The sequence below is a fragment of the Parasteatoda tepidariorum genome, chromosome 5 (assembly GCF_982258835.1).
Source record: "Parasteatoda tepidariorum strain Cologne lab strain chromosome 5, Ptep-v5.0, whole genome shotgun sequence".
NCBI lineage: Eukaryota > Metazoa > Arthropoda > Arachnida > Araneae > Theridiidae > Parasteatoda > Parasteatoda tepidariorum.
This window is the reverse complement of record NC_141759.1, coordinates 22,766,628-22,783,585: the sequence shown is the minus strand read 5'-3', so window position 1 is coordinate 22,783,585 and position 16,958 is coordinate 22,766,628. Positions and strand designations below refer to the sequence as shown.

The window sequence follows — 16,958 nt, the reverse complement described above, 5'->3', positions numbered from 1 at the left end:
AAAGTTTTGGAGGTTCAAATAACAAGTAGTAAGAAGACCAAGTGAAGGAACAGCTCTTACCAGTGAATGAACACTTAGTAAAGGAACATTTAATTTTGGTTATTTTTTAAAGCTCTTTATGAATTTATAAGTCATACACGTATTTAAAAACAAGCCTATTCTTGAAAATATAACATATAAATACTTGGAAAATGTTAACTTTTTTTGTAATCATGAATTGAAAATTAAAGTGTCAACATATTAACACATACTGTTCATTCCCTGGGAAATCTATGCCCAGTAAAGGAACATGCCTGTTCCCTCACTGGGTAGAAGTTTTGTTTCTTATTTTTACCATACTTTTGATGCGGAACATCACTAAAGGTAAAAGAAAATTAAAGTTTATATTTTATTTTCATTAACATAGGAAAAAAACCAGTAAAGGAACACTTGCTCCTTCACTTTTCATCGTTTGGTGATACAGTGAATAAACACCCCTTTATCTCAGTACTTTATTATGCTATGATGCTTAAAAAAAATAAAACGCAACTTCAATAACTATATTTTGAATTGTCTTTTTCACAGTGAGAAAAATAAAACTATTACATGCAATTAATTCCACTTCAAATATGTAAATACAAACACTCACCTTATAATTTTTTCAAAGAAACAAGGTGTTGCAGAGATAATAACAAATTCAAAAATTTTTTCAGAGAAGTCTATTTGACCAGGTAATCCAAAACATTGCTTGATGACTTCCTATTGTTTGGCAGTAAGTTACCAATCAATGTAAAGAAAAACTTTCAAATTCTTATTTTTAATCAATATATATGAAATGTTCCTTCACTGGTTGGTTTACCCTATTCACTATTATTTTTTTTATAACCGTCATTGGACAGTCAACCCAATTTAGGGTTTAAGACCACTAATGTTTAACTCTGTATTGTAATTTAGAATCTAGAAGACAAGGAAACTCCTGGATCAGTACCCCCAGAGGAAAAAAAAGAGTTGCAGGAATGTATGCGGATACAGAAAAGCAGGCCTACACTGTTCTATATTTTGAAACAAACAATCTTTGCAAAAATATAATGTCAATTATTTTGAATGAAGAGCGAAAAGGTCAATCACAAAATATAAAGATTGATTATCAGCTGCATTGTGAAGGAGTAAAAGCAAAGAAATATAACTGGATGAAAATGCAATATCAAATTAAATTGTATGTTATGTATATTAAGTACATGTTATGTATGCATAAATTGTAACGTATTTTAAAATTCTCTTCTCACCATTGTATTTCAGTCTATATTCAGTCAGTTATTTGTTGCAACTCGATCATTAAAGCGATTAAATTTATCGTGGTAGTAATTTACGTAGTTCTGAATGTAGTAAGTTCCAGAAACTAAGAAACTTTAATATTTTTCGAAAAAAATAAGAAAATTGAAAGAGCTCTATCTCAAGAAGTATTACAGCTACAAGCTTTGAGTTATTCTCAAATTGCAGATAATGTAGTCTAGTAAAACAATGCAATTTACACATTTTTTGTAACGCCAATCCTAAAAAAATCAAAATAACTAGTCTTTTTTCCCCTAAGATAATGTAGCAATATAACGAATAGGAAAGTTGGATTTTTCTTCCTTTTATCAACACAGACAACATAGAATTGAAACTAACCTAATTTTTAATAATTTAACCGTACTTTATCTTGATTTAGCGAAATATTTCTTAATATTTGCATCACTTTTTTCATATTTAAAAATAAAACTGTAAAGAGGAGTGCTATTATTTAATGCTAGATTTAGTAGAATGCTAGACAGGAATGGAGCATAACAGCGTCACCTCACTAGTCAAGTTCTTCGCTTTGTCACATAATTTTGAGAAGAGAGCCATAACTCGACATTCTCGCTACCTGTAAGCCTGAACTAAGGGAAGGCGCTTCTTTGTTAGAGCATTAACTTTTAGTTCATTTGCTAGACGCGAGTGCAACACCAATAACCTTGGTATAATCTTAATTTAGTTTCACTCTTACCAGCATATTACTGGCATTGATTTAACTATTTTATTGTTCTTTGGCATAATTGGGTGAGTTTATGAAAAAATTTAATTAATTTTCTTTTTTATATAAAAAAGTGGTAGATTTAATGTTTTCAGAAAGATTTCTTATACTTGTCAACAACTATGTTTCTTACGAAATTTTTTATAGAGTGGTAGCATTTTAAAACTATAGCTTTCGGAATTTTTGGAAAATGTGGCGTTGCATATGAACTTTTAAAACTTTTAAGTAATTTACAAGCAGTGATGTATAAAAAAAAGTTTAATGACTAAGAAAGAAAATACCTTAAAACAGGGGTCCCCAACCTTTTTGTACCTAAGAGCAAATACCAAAATATCGGTCAAATGGAGGGCACCATTTATTTTTTCAAGATAAATTTATAGTTGATAGACATAGGTAATAATACACACTACATATAATGCAGAAAATTTTAATTAAAAAAAATTAATTTAACATATGAATATAATTAGTATTAGTATTCTTGGGTAAAATAAATTATTACTAAATTGATTTTAAAAATACGAAGTACAAAAATTATTTTTAAAGTACAGTCAATGTGGTCTTTGGCATGGCATTTCGCTGGCCAGCGCTTCATAATTGGGAGAATATGATAAAATTCCTGTTCTCAAGCAATCGTGAAGGTGTTCATCTGTAAGTCGGGATCTATATTTTGATTTTATGATATTCATAGTCGAAAACAATGATTCGCACAAGTATGTGGAACCAAGAAACTACTTTTTTAATGCGCTGCTCTTTTTAAGAATGGAATTTATTCCTTCAACTAGATTCCAGAATTTCTCATCTGATATAATAGTTTTGAGGATAATGTTATTCCGAAGATCCACAATTTCTATCTCCACTTCTCGCCTTTCTTGAAGAAATTCTGAATTGTATGTTGCTATTACGGTTACGTTTATTTGGTTGGTAAAAGGATTAACAGAAAAGGTTATCAAATGCTCGATGATATTAAATTGTCGAAAGCGCTTTTCAATCTTTAAGCAATTGGAAGTTGATGACAAATGTTGATAAGTCACTTTCACTGTCGCTTATCATTTTTTTCAAGTTTGGAAAATGCACAAGAGACTTCATTTTCAAATGTGATATCCAGAAAACAAGCTTAGCTCTGAAACGAGTTTATAACCTCCATCATATTTGCTATGTCTTTGTCCTTTCCCTGCAGCTCCAAGTTTAAATTAATTAGTATTTCCATTATGTCCGTTATGAAAGACAAATCTGCTAGCCAAAAAGGATCTCTTAGTTCTAGAAATGTTTGATTTTTGGCATCAAGATAATTTTTTATTTCTTCAATTAAATGTAGAAATCTATCAGGTACTTTGCCTTTACTGAGCCAGCGTACTTCAGTATGTATTTGCATAGCATAAATTTTTCATAGAATTTATTGGGAAAATGGAAAACTAAAATATTTTATCGTTGGGCACGAGCAGCAGGTGCACCAAGACCGATAAACAGGCGCCATGGTGTCCTCTTGCATAGGGTTGGGGACCCACGCCTTAAAACATTAACTCTGCTGCCACTAAAATAAATTTTTACTAAAGGCATAGAAAATTGATTATTGTAAGAAATTTGGCTGCGTAATATGTTACTTCATAATATAAAAAACATCTTTGTTTCAAAAATTATCTGAGTCGAAAACGTCGACACGTTTTGAGAGCTCATAAATCATTTAAAACGTTACTGTTAAGTTATTTAAACGTTACAATTATTTTATACTGAAAGGTTTCTCAGTTGTTGCAACAATTAAGTAGTCATATTTTTCCTTAGTTTAATATCTTTGCTTAAATAACTTCTCTTCAACACTAATAAATATTTCTTAAATATATCAGAAGCGAGCGAGAAACAATACGCTATCTTTTTTAAAGCATGAGTATGAAAAAAATGTTACTGTTAAATATTTATTTGAAGTAATATTTTATATATTTTAAATTTACTTAAAATCATTTAGATTTACTCGAAGGTTAATTACTTACGTATTTTTATTTTGAACGCATTATCCGGAATAAAAAATTTTGTTTATCCATTTTGTCTCTTGATTTCTTAAAGAGTGAATACAATAGTGACAACGTTCAACTCTTTTTGTTAAAATTTATTCTACTGGTAGCAAAGTAAATGTTTTGTTGTATTATTCTTTATTCATTTCAACTTATTTTCCACAACACTACATATAAATGATTTAAAAGTTCATATGCAACGCCACTTTGTTCCAGTTCTTTTGTCGTGAGGCTTTTCTAATATCAAAATTACCAAAAATTCTGAAATCTCTGATTTTACCAGAGCTGCTTTCTTTCATTTCGTTGTGAGAAACTTTCCTTTTTGTATCTTCGAAGCGTTCCCCAAAGTTATATCAGCCCTCCCTCCACCAAAAAAAAAAAAAAAAAAAAAAAAAAAAAACAGAGGATTTTTTCAGATTAAGGACATCATCTTGAGGGACAGGGAAACTTCTGGCCCATAACCGCAATATTTAGAGCAATTTTCAGTTTTTTTCTAATTATTTCCGCATTCACTAAGTTTTTTGACGCGAAAACTGGTCTATATAGATACATTTTTGTTATTTACAAAAAAATTATGCCTTACATTTGAGATTGCCTTTCTACTTACAACTAGTAAGGCCCTTTCAGGTCGAGCGATATCACCCGCCAAAAGCTGAGTGAAGCGGTAGAAGGTTCGAAACCCGCTGTTTCCCTGGATGTCTCTTAGTGCTATTTTTCTCTGTATTGTGCTATCCGTCCTTCTACTTGACAAAGGTTTTAAGTGAGCACACAAGTCTGCAAATGTATATTGTACCAATAAACAATAAACGAATTTGAATGATTATACTAACAATTCTGTACGACCAATTACATAAATTCCTTTTTTTTTGTTGTTCATAGGTTGGCCAGATAGTTGCTGTTCTGTTATGTATTCCTCTCATTGTGTGTAGTCCACCAAGATGGAGAGCTTACACAAGCAGCAGTTATTATTACACAGACTACACGTTTCCGAAACCCCAGTCAAAGCACAAGTTTGTTCCTGGACCACAGTATTGTCCTGAAACAGGTCGGACCGTCTGCAAAGGTGTGCGCAATTATCCAGAGTAAGACAGACATTATTTAGTTCGCTGTTTAAATCTCACTATCTCTGAGACTCCGACTACTACGGATTCTCCGTTGTTTTAGAAAATATTTTGCCCACTGGTAGCTAGTATTTATATTTTAATAAATTAGAATTAAAAGAACTGTGTAAACTACTAAACTCAAGTAATTTCTACAGATATGTATATTGTGTCATATTGTTTGTTTCAAAATATATGCTTTAGTTCACTACCACTAAAAAAAAGATAATTCACGACAGCCTCAAATAGTTGGAGTTCTGCTATTTAATTTTAAATCTTTACGTCCGTGTCAATTTTCCGAGAATGGATTTTCAAAGTGGTAGTCAAACAATTTCCGAAAAGCGATCGTGCTCAAAACTGCATTTATGTTTTACCCAAGTTGGAATTCCTAATCGTCAAACTATCACTATTACAGAGATGCCAACTTGCTCCGGACAACAAATATATATTTTAAAGTGGTAGTTTATCAATTGTGATTCTTGGTTTAATAGATTCAATTTAGTAGATTTTTATCCACCACTATTTCTAAATAAATCGTAGGCTTATATAAATCACCACTTTTTTAGTACTTTAGTCATGCTATACCTTTTTAAAAGCAAGCAAAAAATAATAAAGTATTTGCAAAATTTATTTTGTAATTAATACCGCTTTTTTAATTATTATGGCGTGTGGTGAAACTCATTTATAATCATTATTATTATAACTCGAAAAGTTGAATAGAATACATGAGTTTTGCTACCACTCTAAATATGAAAATAAAATCTACCGGAAAAACCGGAAAAGATTGCAACTATGCATTCAGTATGACTCGATAATGCCAGAAAGGAAACAGCAATCACCCCTGCTCCTTTAAATTACTGTTAAATAAGATTCAGTGACCACTTAATTTTTTGAAGAATTAATATTATGATATTTGAAATAGGAAATACATTCTTATATTATTCCAAAATAAATGGTTACATTAGCAGAGATGCCTACATGTTTTAATAATATGCTTTAAAATACGGTAGAGAACTGCAAACTAAATTTTGCAGATATTCGGTTAAATTCGCCAACTGTTATTAACCAACGCCTCTTATAACTGAAAGCCTCCACACGGTTTTTTGTAGGTAGTCCAATCAGACCACTATGAAGGTAAACCAATTTAAGAAGGAACCATTTAATATGAAATCTATTAAAAATTAGAAAGTGGTAGCAAATATATGTCTGAAAATTTGTTTAATTAATGAATATAATTGGTTTGTCTTATTTACTTGGTAACCACTACAGCATACCTGCCAACTTTCACTTTTTCCGAGAATGGATTTTCAGAGTGGTTGTAAAACAATAAACGAAAAACAATCTGACTCAAAAATATATTTATATTTTTATTCCGTTGAAATTCGCTTGATCAAGGATTATTATGCTTTTATATATTTATTGTAATTATTTTTATGTAGTGGTGGTCAAACTCATTTATAATTATCATTATAATTCTAAAAGTTAATTGGAATAACATAAGTTTTGCTACCACTTTAAATATGAAAAAAAAATCTTCTGGAAAATCCGGAAGAATTGGCAGGTATGCTGCAGATTCAATTCTCAAACATATATGATAAATTTCTCTCAAGTGCTTTTAAAACAGAATTTGGGATCAGGCGCAAAAGTTGCTCACTTTTTAAATAATCTGCGCAGACTACTTATAAGAAACCGTGTGGAGGCTTTCTGATATAGGAGGTGTTGGTAAAACTGGCATTTCACATAAGCCTTTGAATTATTAAAAAGTAATGGTGAGAAAAAATCCTTTAAATCGAATTTACTAAACCAAGGATCATATATTAAAAGACTACCACTCGAAAATGATTATCCGCTGTCCGGAGCAAATTGGCATCTTTGCGTTAGGTAGTCATAAATTGCTGTCTGGTTTAACGGAATTTTCGGACAAACTAAACTATTTTCGCTAATTGTTTCATGCATACAATTTAAACATTATTTATTCAATCTCAAAGCATGTAAAATATTTGAAAATTCAGCTCTTAAAAAAAATTTGTGATTTTATTCTAACCAAACTTATATATTTGTGTAAGCTACATCCTTGTGTCTTAAAGCCCTTGGGAGTTAGTGTGTAATGTATTGAAAGTTTACATTAACTTGCTTATATAGAGTGGCCACAACCGGAAAATTTTTAAAAAAAAAGTTGTATGGAAAAACATTGTTTTAGCTAATACCTATCAACCAGCATATATTTGGAAATATACGTGAATCTACTTTTAAGTGGTCTCTGAAGGGTCTAAGGTTCCTTTCACAGAAATATTTTTTTATAAAATTCAAAGAATCCAGAGATGCCAACTTGCTCCGGACAGCCGATAAATATTTTCGAGTTGTAGTGTTTTAATGTATGTTTCCTGGTTTAGTAAATTCGATTCATAAGCTTTTTACCTACCACTACTTTTAAGTAACTTAAAGGCTTATATAATGCACCACTTCGGTTTTAGGAAGAGATGTTAACTTGCTCCAAATAGCTAATAAATAATTTTGAGAGGTTTTATACTCGCTATACTTTTAATTATTTCTGAGACCACTTGCCCACGGGCAAGCTTGCTTGGTGAAGCCGAGAAAATTTAAGGCAGAGTGTGAGTTTCTTGTTTTTCAGTGGCGCCATCTATGACCAAGAATTCGTCTTCTGCAACTCCATACGTCGCACCCGTTTATACATCCATTCATTCATCACAAATCGTAATTTTGACCTGAATCAGAGAACGATCGATCGCCAATCCAGCATCCCCAGAGGTATTGATTTGTTATGGGAACATGGAAGACTTTGGCGACTCGACACATTTAACGTGCATCAGTCACTTTACTACACGGGGAGTCTTCGGCCGGCGGGGTTCGAACCCACGAATTCTCGAACATGGGCCCAGCTCCCTACCGACCAGGCTATCCCGGCCATTTCTGAGACTTATGTGATACAACGATTTGCTACTGTCAGGGCGTGTTGTGCCCTTTAAAAATTTGGCAAAATTAACCGAAAATCTACAAAATTTATTTTGTGGCTCTCTACCGATTTTTTTAAAATTTTATTCAAGCAAAGTGCTTGAAATAAAATAAAAGCAACCACACTGCTTACTAATATTTCATGATGACAGGGATATATATGTAAGGACCGCTTTGCCGCCCATATACCCAGCTTCAACAAAATACTGGGGCTAGATAGATAAATTTTATCTTCCATAGAAGTCTGATGATACCTTAACACTAGGTTTACGGGACGGGTCATTTTAACGCATTTCGAGTTTTGTAACGAAAACCATAAAACCCGTTTGAATTTTTATATTTTCTCTTGTAATGACTTTTAACCATTGATCGAAGTAAATATATATTGAAGGCAATTTTCTTCAAAAGCGTGGAAATATTGAAATTCTCTATGTGGTATACCTATCTCTACGGATATGCGTCAATTTGACGCGATCATAAATTAGACAAAATTTTGAGTAAACAAGCAATTATCACATCAATAATAAATAGGAATGGACCGACAATACTTCGATTCGTTATCCGATATCGTTATCTCAAATAAAACAAGCGATAAACAACTGTTGTCGATAATCAATAATAGAAAGAACAAACGCAGAATGGCAATTGATGTCTGATTTTGAAGGTTTCAGTTGCTTAGTTCGAGTATTCAAACATAAAGTACTAGAATATTTCATAAATATGTACCTCATATCTTCATTTTTTTCTTATAGTATACAATTACATTGGTTTCTAAGAGCAGAGATGCCAACTGCTCCGGACACGCTAAAATAATTTTAAAAAATAGTGAATAACAGTTAATTAAATTTTGCAAATCTGAATTGGTGAATTATATAAGCCTATGAATTATTTAGAAATAGTGGTGGATAAAAATCTACTCAATTGAATTTATTAAATCAAGAATCACAATAATATGTATTCTTTCATGCGTCAAATTGACGTGTGTTCGTAGAGATAGGTATATAAGAAACAGCCGTAAACCTAGTGTTAAGGATGAATTTTACCTTCTATAGAAGTCTGATACCTTATAGATGAATTTCATCTTCTATAGAAGTTTGATACGTGATAGATGAATTTTATCTAAATTGAAGAGGTTGCGAAAATCGGAAAACTTCAAACTGCTTTGATGCGTGGTTTGCTACAGCTTTTTATTTCAGGTTAAAATGATAGTCTCGCACATTTTACAACTTTACTTTTAGTTTGGTTTGCTATGTGATAAAAATAAATTAAATTGGCCTTTTAAATGTTCATCTGGGGCATGTCTGCGCATACTGCTAAAAAAGTGAACCAGTTGTGCGCATGAACCCAAATTCTACTTAAAAGTATTTTATTTTATTTTATAACCGTCGTTGAACAGCCGACCCAATTTCATGGGTTTACGACTACTTACGTTCAACTCCGTAGCCTTGTAATTTTGAACCAATCCAGAAGACAAGGAAACTCTTGGATCAGTACCCCCAGAGGTATTGATTTGTTGTGGGAACATGGAGGACTTTGAGACTCGACAGATTCAACGTGCATCAGTCACCATTTACTACACGGGGAGTCTTCGGCCGGCGAGGATCGAACCCACGACCTCTTGGATATGGGCCCAGCGCCCTACCGACCAGGCTATCCCGGCCCTCTACTTAAAAGTATTGTTTTTTTTATTGGTACAACATACATTTGTAGTCTTGTGTGCTCAATTAAGGCTTATAAACCTTTGTCAAGTAGAAAGACAGATAGCACAACACAGAGAAGAGCATCACGAAAAATATATCCACGCTTAACAAAGTGTTTTGCGGGCGACACCGCTCCGTCAGGGATGCCCCAAAACTTAAAAGTAATTGAGAGAAATCTATTATATACATTTGAGAATTAAATCTATGGTGGTTGACAAGTAAATAAGACAAACCAATCATATTCATAAATTAATCAAATTTTTAGACATATATATGTTACCACTTTCTCTTATTTTTACCAGATTTATTGTTATATTAATTTTTCATTTTTAATTAATATCGGATTTCAAAAGAAAGAGTGCTAAGGCTTACGGTAACAGTAAGCGTTGAAGCGAAAATGGAACAGAAAAGAATAATTTATATACCCATATGATAGAAGCAAGTGAAGTTGATACATAGATTAACCCTTTCGCGCCGACTGTCACAAATGCGTGCCAGCATAAAACCGTATCTACCAGGGTAAAAAGATTAAACTGATAATCAAAGTATTTCTTAAGCAGTTTATTTGTGCGCGGAGTTATAATTGTTTGATTTATTTAATTCACCATTACTTTGTTCAAAATAAAACTATTTAGTTATACTTTGAATTAACGTTGATTATATACGAGTATATATGATAAAACTAACAATAACTAAAGTTAAAGCAAAGTAAGTCTGTCAAATTAGCAACGACTACATTTAAGTTACAGATTATTATTTAATTACAACTTGATTCTGATTTTGTACGAATGCTTATCTGAATCACTCGTCCCCAAGGGGTTAAATAAGTTCCGATTACCAAACAGAAAAAGTGCTAAGTCTTACGGTAACAGTAAACGCTGAAGTGAAAATGGAACAGAAATAATCATTATTTACGCATACGATAAAAGTTAAGTTGATACATAGATTAATGAACCAAACTAGTATATAAAATTACATGCAACTGAAATATATTTATTATGTTTCGTTAAAGCTCCTAATCTTTAATTACACAAAAGCATGGCAATTTTTTATGGTTCATTTTTTCAAAAATATGGTAAAGAAAGCAGTTAAAAATTTTTAGAAAAAAAAATTATAAATAGAACTATCCCTTCTTAAAAGCAAACTTTCAAATTCAATGACATTACTTCCTTATTAATATTCAAAGCACGGTTTTAAGTTAGGGTTGGACAGCTCATTAATAGTAACTCGAGTCTTTCTTTAAAAGCTTTTAAATTTACATTATTGTAACGAATCCATTGTAAGAGACTTCATTTTTAATTAGTAGAATGTTTATGCTCGATTTTTAATTTGAAGCTTCATTAATTTTAAATTCATTTGTCATGTGCTTTCTTTTGGAAAAATTATGCTTCAGATTACACAAAAACCGAGGCTGAATGAGGCTTTCAAATAAATTCCTTTGCATAAGGTTTATTCTTGACACTGTTTTTAAATGTAATATTTTTCAGAAAACTACTTAGTTTGAAACCCACGATAAGCCGTATTCTAAGACATTGAAAAAGTAACAAAATAATTTTTTGTTTGAAAAAATATTCAGAATTTTAACATTTGTTTTTGGTTTGAAAAATTTGAAATAAACAACTTCAACAAGCCAACAACAAAAGGAAGATAACTTTTTTTCTCGCATCGCACTTAGGCTTAAATTTTTAAGGGGAGATATCCCTCTTTATCCACTTAGGAAGGAAGCCTAATTATTTTTATTGTTTTTCTTTTAGGTAAACAAGATGCCCCAGCTACCCAATCATAAAAAGTATTTTTTCGATCAATCAATATCTTCATTTTTCGCATCGTATTTAAAATCTTCATATTTTAATTAAAAAAAAGGTCCAAATTTTTAAAAATATCAAACCCGTAAAATCAAGGCACGAAAAATTTCAAAAGTTTTACATGTGGCATGTAAAATGTTTACTTCTGGCAAAAAATACAGAAGTTTCAAACAAACAAAAAACACAGAAGTAAACACAAAAGTTTTTTTCTGGGCATGTTAGTCTAAACAATACATGCCCGAATAATAGTCTGATCGTGAATTAATATTAATTAAAGGAACCATGGTTGCTCAAGGGAAAGAGAGTACACCTTCCTATGAGGTGACCGGGTTCAAATACCAGCGATGGCTGATCTATACGAATTCCGCTCCCGGCTCAAACCGACCACAGTGCTGACGTGAAATATCTTCAGAGGTTGACGGATTATGGGTTAGAGTACCCTTGCCGTCAGACTGACCGTGGGAGGTTTCTGCGGCCTTACTCTCCATGTACTACCTATTTTAAAAAGAGTATAGACTGATAATTTTAATTGTTTAATTTTTCTAAATTTTCTCAATGACTTTCATCTTCATCAAAGTGTATCATTTATATAAGTAGTTAAGTTTGAATCTGAAGTTATGCATTCGCGATATTTTTAAAATTAAAATGAAAAACAGATTATGAATAATCACCATAGCTTTAGAGAAAATTTGAAACTACTTTTTACATAGCGCAATTGTCAATGAAGAATGGGTTAAAATCGAAAATGGATTACAAATTTAACACTGTATTTTCCCCCCTCGTTAAAAAATTTAATTTGTTATGTTTTACAATAAGCCTTTTAAATAAATGCTTTTCAATAAAATTTCCTGCTGACGTTTACTACAAAAAACATACATATGCTAATTGAATTATAGGAAAATAGATTGTTACTCGCAATAATTTATAAAGGTATCGCCTCTATTTTCTTGGTACTTTTTTTCTTCAAAAAAGTGCTTCTGACATCGCTGCTAATTGCACACTTAACGTCTATGGGGGATGAGTGAAAAGTCTGACACCATATATCCTTCTCTTAAAAAAATTAATTTGTATGTTATATTCTTATAAACCTTTGAAATAACTGCTTTTCAGTTAGACTTCGTGCTCACGTTTACTACAAAAAATAAACATGTGCTAATTAAATTACAGAAAAATAGATTGGAGTTACGCGTAAGAATTTATAAAGGCATCGAATCTAATTTAAGTACTTTTTTTTTTCAAAAAGGTGCTTCTTAAATCGCTGCTAACTGCACACGGAACGTCTATGAAGAATGTGTTAAAAGTGTGACACCATATATTCCTCTCGTTAAAAAAATTTATTTGTATAACAGTGGTTTTCAACAGGCGGCCGCCGACTAAAATATATTAGTTGTCATTATTTTGCGGACAATTTTCGTAAAATATCTATATGGGTTTAAAATACTTTTCTCGTTAATAAAAACCTAATTTCGTCGTTTCTGTGAAATTTATCATACCAACGGTGCAAAAAAATTTATTTCTCAGGTTTTGCATCCAAGAAAATATTTATTCAAATACAAAAATAATCGTGTATGTTGCTCTTTTCTATTTCATTTTTTTTGTTAATTTGTGAAAATAATTTAGCATGTGTGTATCAGAAATTTTCTCGAAGAAATTTTCCGATTTAACTTTTTGAAATCATTCATTTTGAACGAAAATATTTACACACACATTTCTAAATTTTAAATTTAAAATGTAAATGTCTATTCTCTGGTAGTTGCAGCAGACAAACCTCAATTTTGTCATTGAACATTTTGTGTGCTACTATGTAAGTTTTAATACCAACCTTTTTAAAGTTTTGTATCTTAACAATTAGATATCTGTTGCACATTAATTGTTTAATACATAGGTGTACATTAATTGTTTAATACATGGGTGCACATTAAAGTTATTGTAGCCTAAATTTTTTAATATGCTACTAAATATTTTTTTAAATCTACTTCTTATTTTAATTTGTAATTCAATGTTTTGTACAATTTGGTAAAAATCTGACAGTAATATTTAATGTTCCTTCAAACATAAAAGTTCAAACATAAGAAAATTTTGATAAAATTGCTGCTCGCCATTTGATTTGTGGTTTTAATTGTGACCCCCGGCTTCATGTAAGGTGGAAACCCCTGCTCTCAAATAAGTCTTTTAAAAATAAATGCTTCTCAATTAGATTTTTCGTGCTGACGTTTACTAAAGAAAATACAGGTACCGAGTAGATCATAAAAGATAGATTAGTGTTATGCTTGTTAATTAATAACGGCATTTGAAAATTACGTATTATTTTGAGTTTAATCAAAAATGAAAAAAACACTAAAAGCTTTTGTGAAGTAAAGGAGAAAAAAAAAACTGATCCAACTTATCAAACCTGTGAAGGTTATCGGCACCACGCCTACTCAATAACAATTAATTTTACAATATCTCTTGAGGGCAATAAAATCTTAAAACTGTGATGGGAAAAAAATGACTGACTTTATCACAAAAGGCAAATTTATCACGATCATGTCTTAAATTCCTAAACAGTAGTAAACAAAACAAAAATGAAGAAAATATCGTGAAACGTAACGCTTAATTCCAGGGTCGTTTTTTAACAATAGTTGCCGTGCAGCGGAACATATTTAAAAGATTTTTGAAGACTTCCTTGTAAATCGAATTCAACAAGTGAGAGCTTTGCTGTGGAAGAAATGGTCGATTAAATCGATGAATTTAGAAATGTGGTGACTTGCTCGGAATTGAAAAAAAAACGACGTCTAGCCTTGTAGTAAGACAAATATGCGGCATTTTCTTAAAAGAAAAAGGAATTTAACTTTGGCGAATTTTCAAGTTTTATAAATTCGCATTCTTCATAAGTAAACCACTAATATGCCCTACAATGGAATTATTAAGTTTGGTACATTTTTTATTTTATTTATTTTATAACCGGTATTTTTTTTTCTAAGTGGTTAATTTTTTATGAATGTTGTTTTATTTTATAATTGACCCAATTTTTTTCTTTCTAAGAGGTTTATTTTTTAATCAGTGTTGTTTTATTTTATAACCGACCCAATTTTAAGTTCACTATTCAACTATGCAGCTTTGTAATTTTAAAATCAACCCAGAATACAAGAAAACTCATGCATCAAGCATTGATAGAAACTAGCTTGTTTTCGTGGAGAACTTTTTAAAGCCTTTCCGTTACATGGAAATGAACCCCCACGTTTAGCCCAACTGCAAAGGGGCTCTCACCCATAATCCGTCTACCACTGGGGATGTTTTACGTCAGGAGTGTGGTCAGTGAGTGCAGCCGTCACTGGAATTCGAACCTGGGTGACCGTATTGGGGGGCTGGCGCTTTCGCAGTCACCGCGTCTCACTAAGGAACTTCTTTTTATATATAACTGTCGTTGAACAGTCGAACCTAGTTTGGGTTTACGACTACTAATGTTCTACTCCGTAGCCTTCTAATTTTGAGCCAAACCAGAAGATAAGGAAACTCTTGGATCAGTACACCCAGAGGTATGATTTTTTAAGGGAACATGGGGGACTTTGTGACTCGACAGATTTAACGTGCATCAGTCACCATTGGGACATGGCGAAGACTACATGGGGAGTCTTCGACGGGCGGTGATCAAACCCACGACCTTTTGACATGGGCCCAGTGCCTTACCAAGCAGAATATCCCAGCCCTACTCAGGAACTTTTAAAATAATCTTCCGGAATATATCTATACAAGATTCGTAAATTAAAACAAAAATGTTACTACGAGTTAGAGGAATTTTGCTCAGCAGCCACACAAGTTGGCAGCTATGGAGATGTAAAACTGGATGGGCCAGCTTACAAGAAGAGACAATAGCTGTATCTGATTAAACTGGTGAGTGAATCATGTTTTAGAATCCCCTTGCTGTTAAGCTAGCTAACCGTGGGAGTTTTTCGCGGATTTCTTCTCCATGCGGGTTAGTTCCATTAAAAAGTCTTCCACGAAGACTAGTTTGTCCTAATTTTTGATCCAAGAGTATCTTTTCGTTCTACGAAGATGATCATTAGTAGTCATAAACTCAGAGTTTGATCGATTGTCCAGTCCCGGCTATAAAATAAAATAAAATAGGGGTTTGCGATTAGAGTTAAGGCTTCAAGTATGACTTTTTTCTTTACGTGTATACCCTGCAACATTTGAGAGCTTTTCCTAAAATATATTTCAAGTAATTCGGAATTTCAGTAGAAATTTTTATCTCTGATCCGATCAATATTCTGTAGCCTGGGGTAGAAGCCTTAAAACCAGCATTAAACCATAATATATTTTCGTGATGTCGTTCTTCAATTCGTACTATTTGTTTCTTTTAACTCGACAAGGCTTTATAAGCAATCTTTGAAATGAGCACACAAAATAATAAATAAAATCTAATAAATAAAATGTAATAAATTGTTCCGATCTTTGAAATGAGCACACAAAATGATAAATAAAATCTAATAAATAAAATGTAATAAATTGTTCCGATCTTTGAAATGAGCACACAAAATGATAATAAAATATAATAAATAAAATATAATAAATTTTTCCGATCTTTGAAAGGAGCACACAAAATGATAAATAAAATATAATAAATAAAATATAATAAATTGTTCCGATCTTTGAAATGAGCACACAAAATGATAAATAAAATATAATAAATAAAATATAATAAATTGTTCCGATCTTTGAAATGAGCACACAAAATGATAAATAAAATCTAATAAATAAAATATAATAAATTGTTCCGATCTTTGAAATGAGCACACAAAATGATAAATAAAATCTAATAAATAAAATATAATAAATTGTTCCGATCTTTGAAATGAGCACACAAAATGATAAATAAAATCTAATAAATTGTTCCGATCTTTGAAATGAGCACACAAAATGATAAATAAAATCTAATAAATAAAATATAATAAATTGTTCCGATCTTTGAAATGAGCACACAAAATGATAAATAAAATATAATAAATTGTTCCGATCTTTGAAATGAGCACACAAAATGATAAATAAAATCTAATAAATAAAATATAATAAATTGTTCCGATCTTTAAAATGAGCACACAAAATGATAAATAAAATCTAATAAATAAAATATAATAAATTGTTCCGATCTTTGAAATGAGCACACAAAATGATAAATAAAATATAATAAATAAAATATAATAAATTGTTCCGATCTTTGAAATGAGCACACAAAATGATAAATAAAATCTAATAAATAAACTATAATAAATTGTTCCGATCTTTGAAATGAGCACACAAAATGATAAATAAAATATAATAAATAAAATATAATAAATTGTTCCGATCTTTGAAATGAGCAC

At 31.3% G+C, this 16,958-nt stretch overlaps 1 protein-coding gene across 2 annotated transcripts in view; it reads left to right on the top strand.

The window, feature by feature from the left end:
* Positions 1 to 16,958, top strand: part of LOC107457429 (uncharacterized) — a 78,065-nt gene that overhangs the window by 28,739 nt on the left and 32,368 nt on the right. For both annotated transcript variants that reach the window (XM_043052286.3, XM_043052289.3), the window contains exon 2: positions 4,918 to 5,120. In XM_043052286.3, the coding sequence (XP_042908220.1) occupies positions 4,918 to 5,120 (203 nt within the window). The remainder of the gene's footprint in view (positions 1 to 4,917; positions 5,121 to 16,958) is intronic.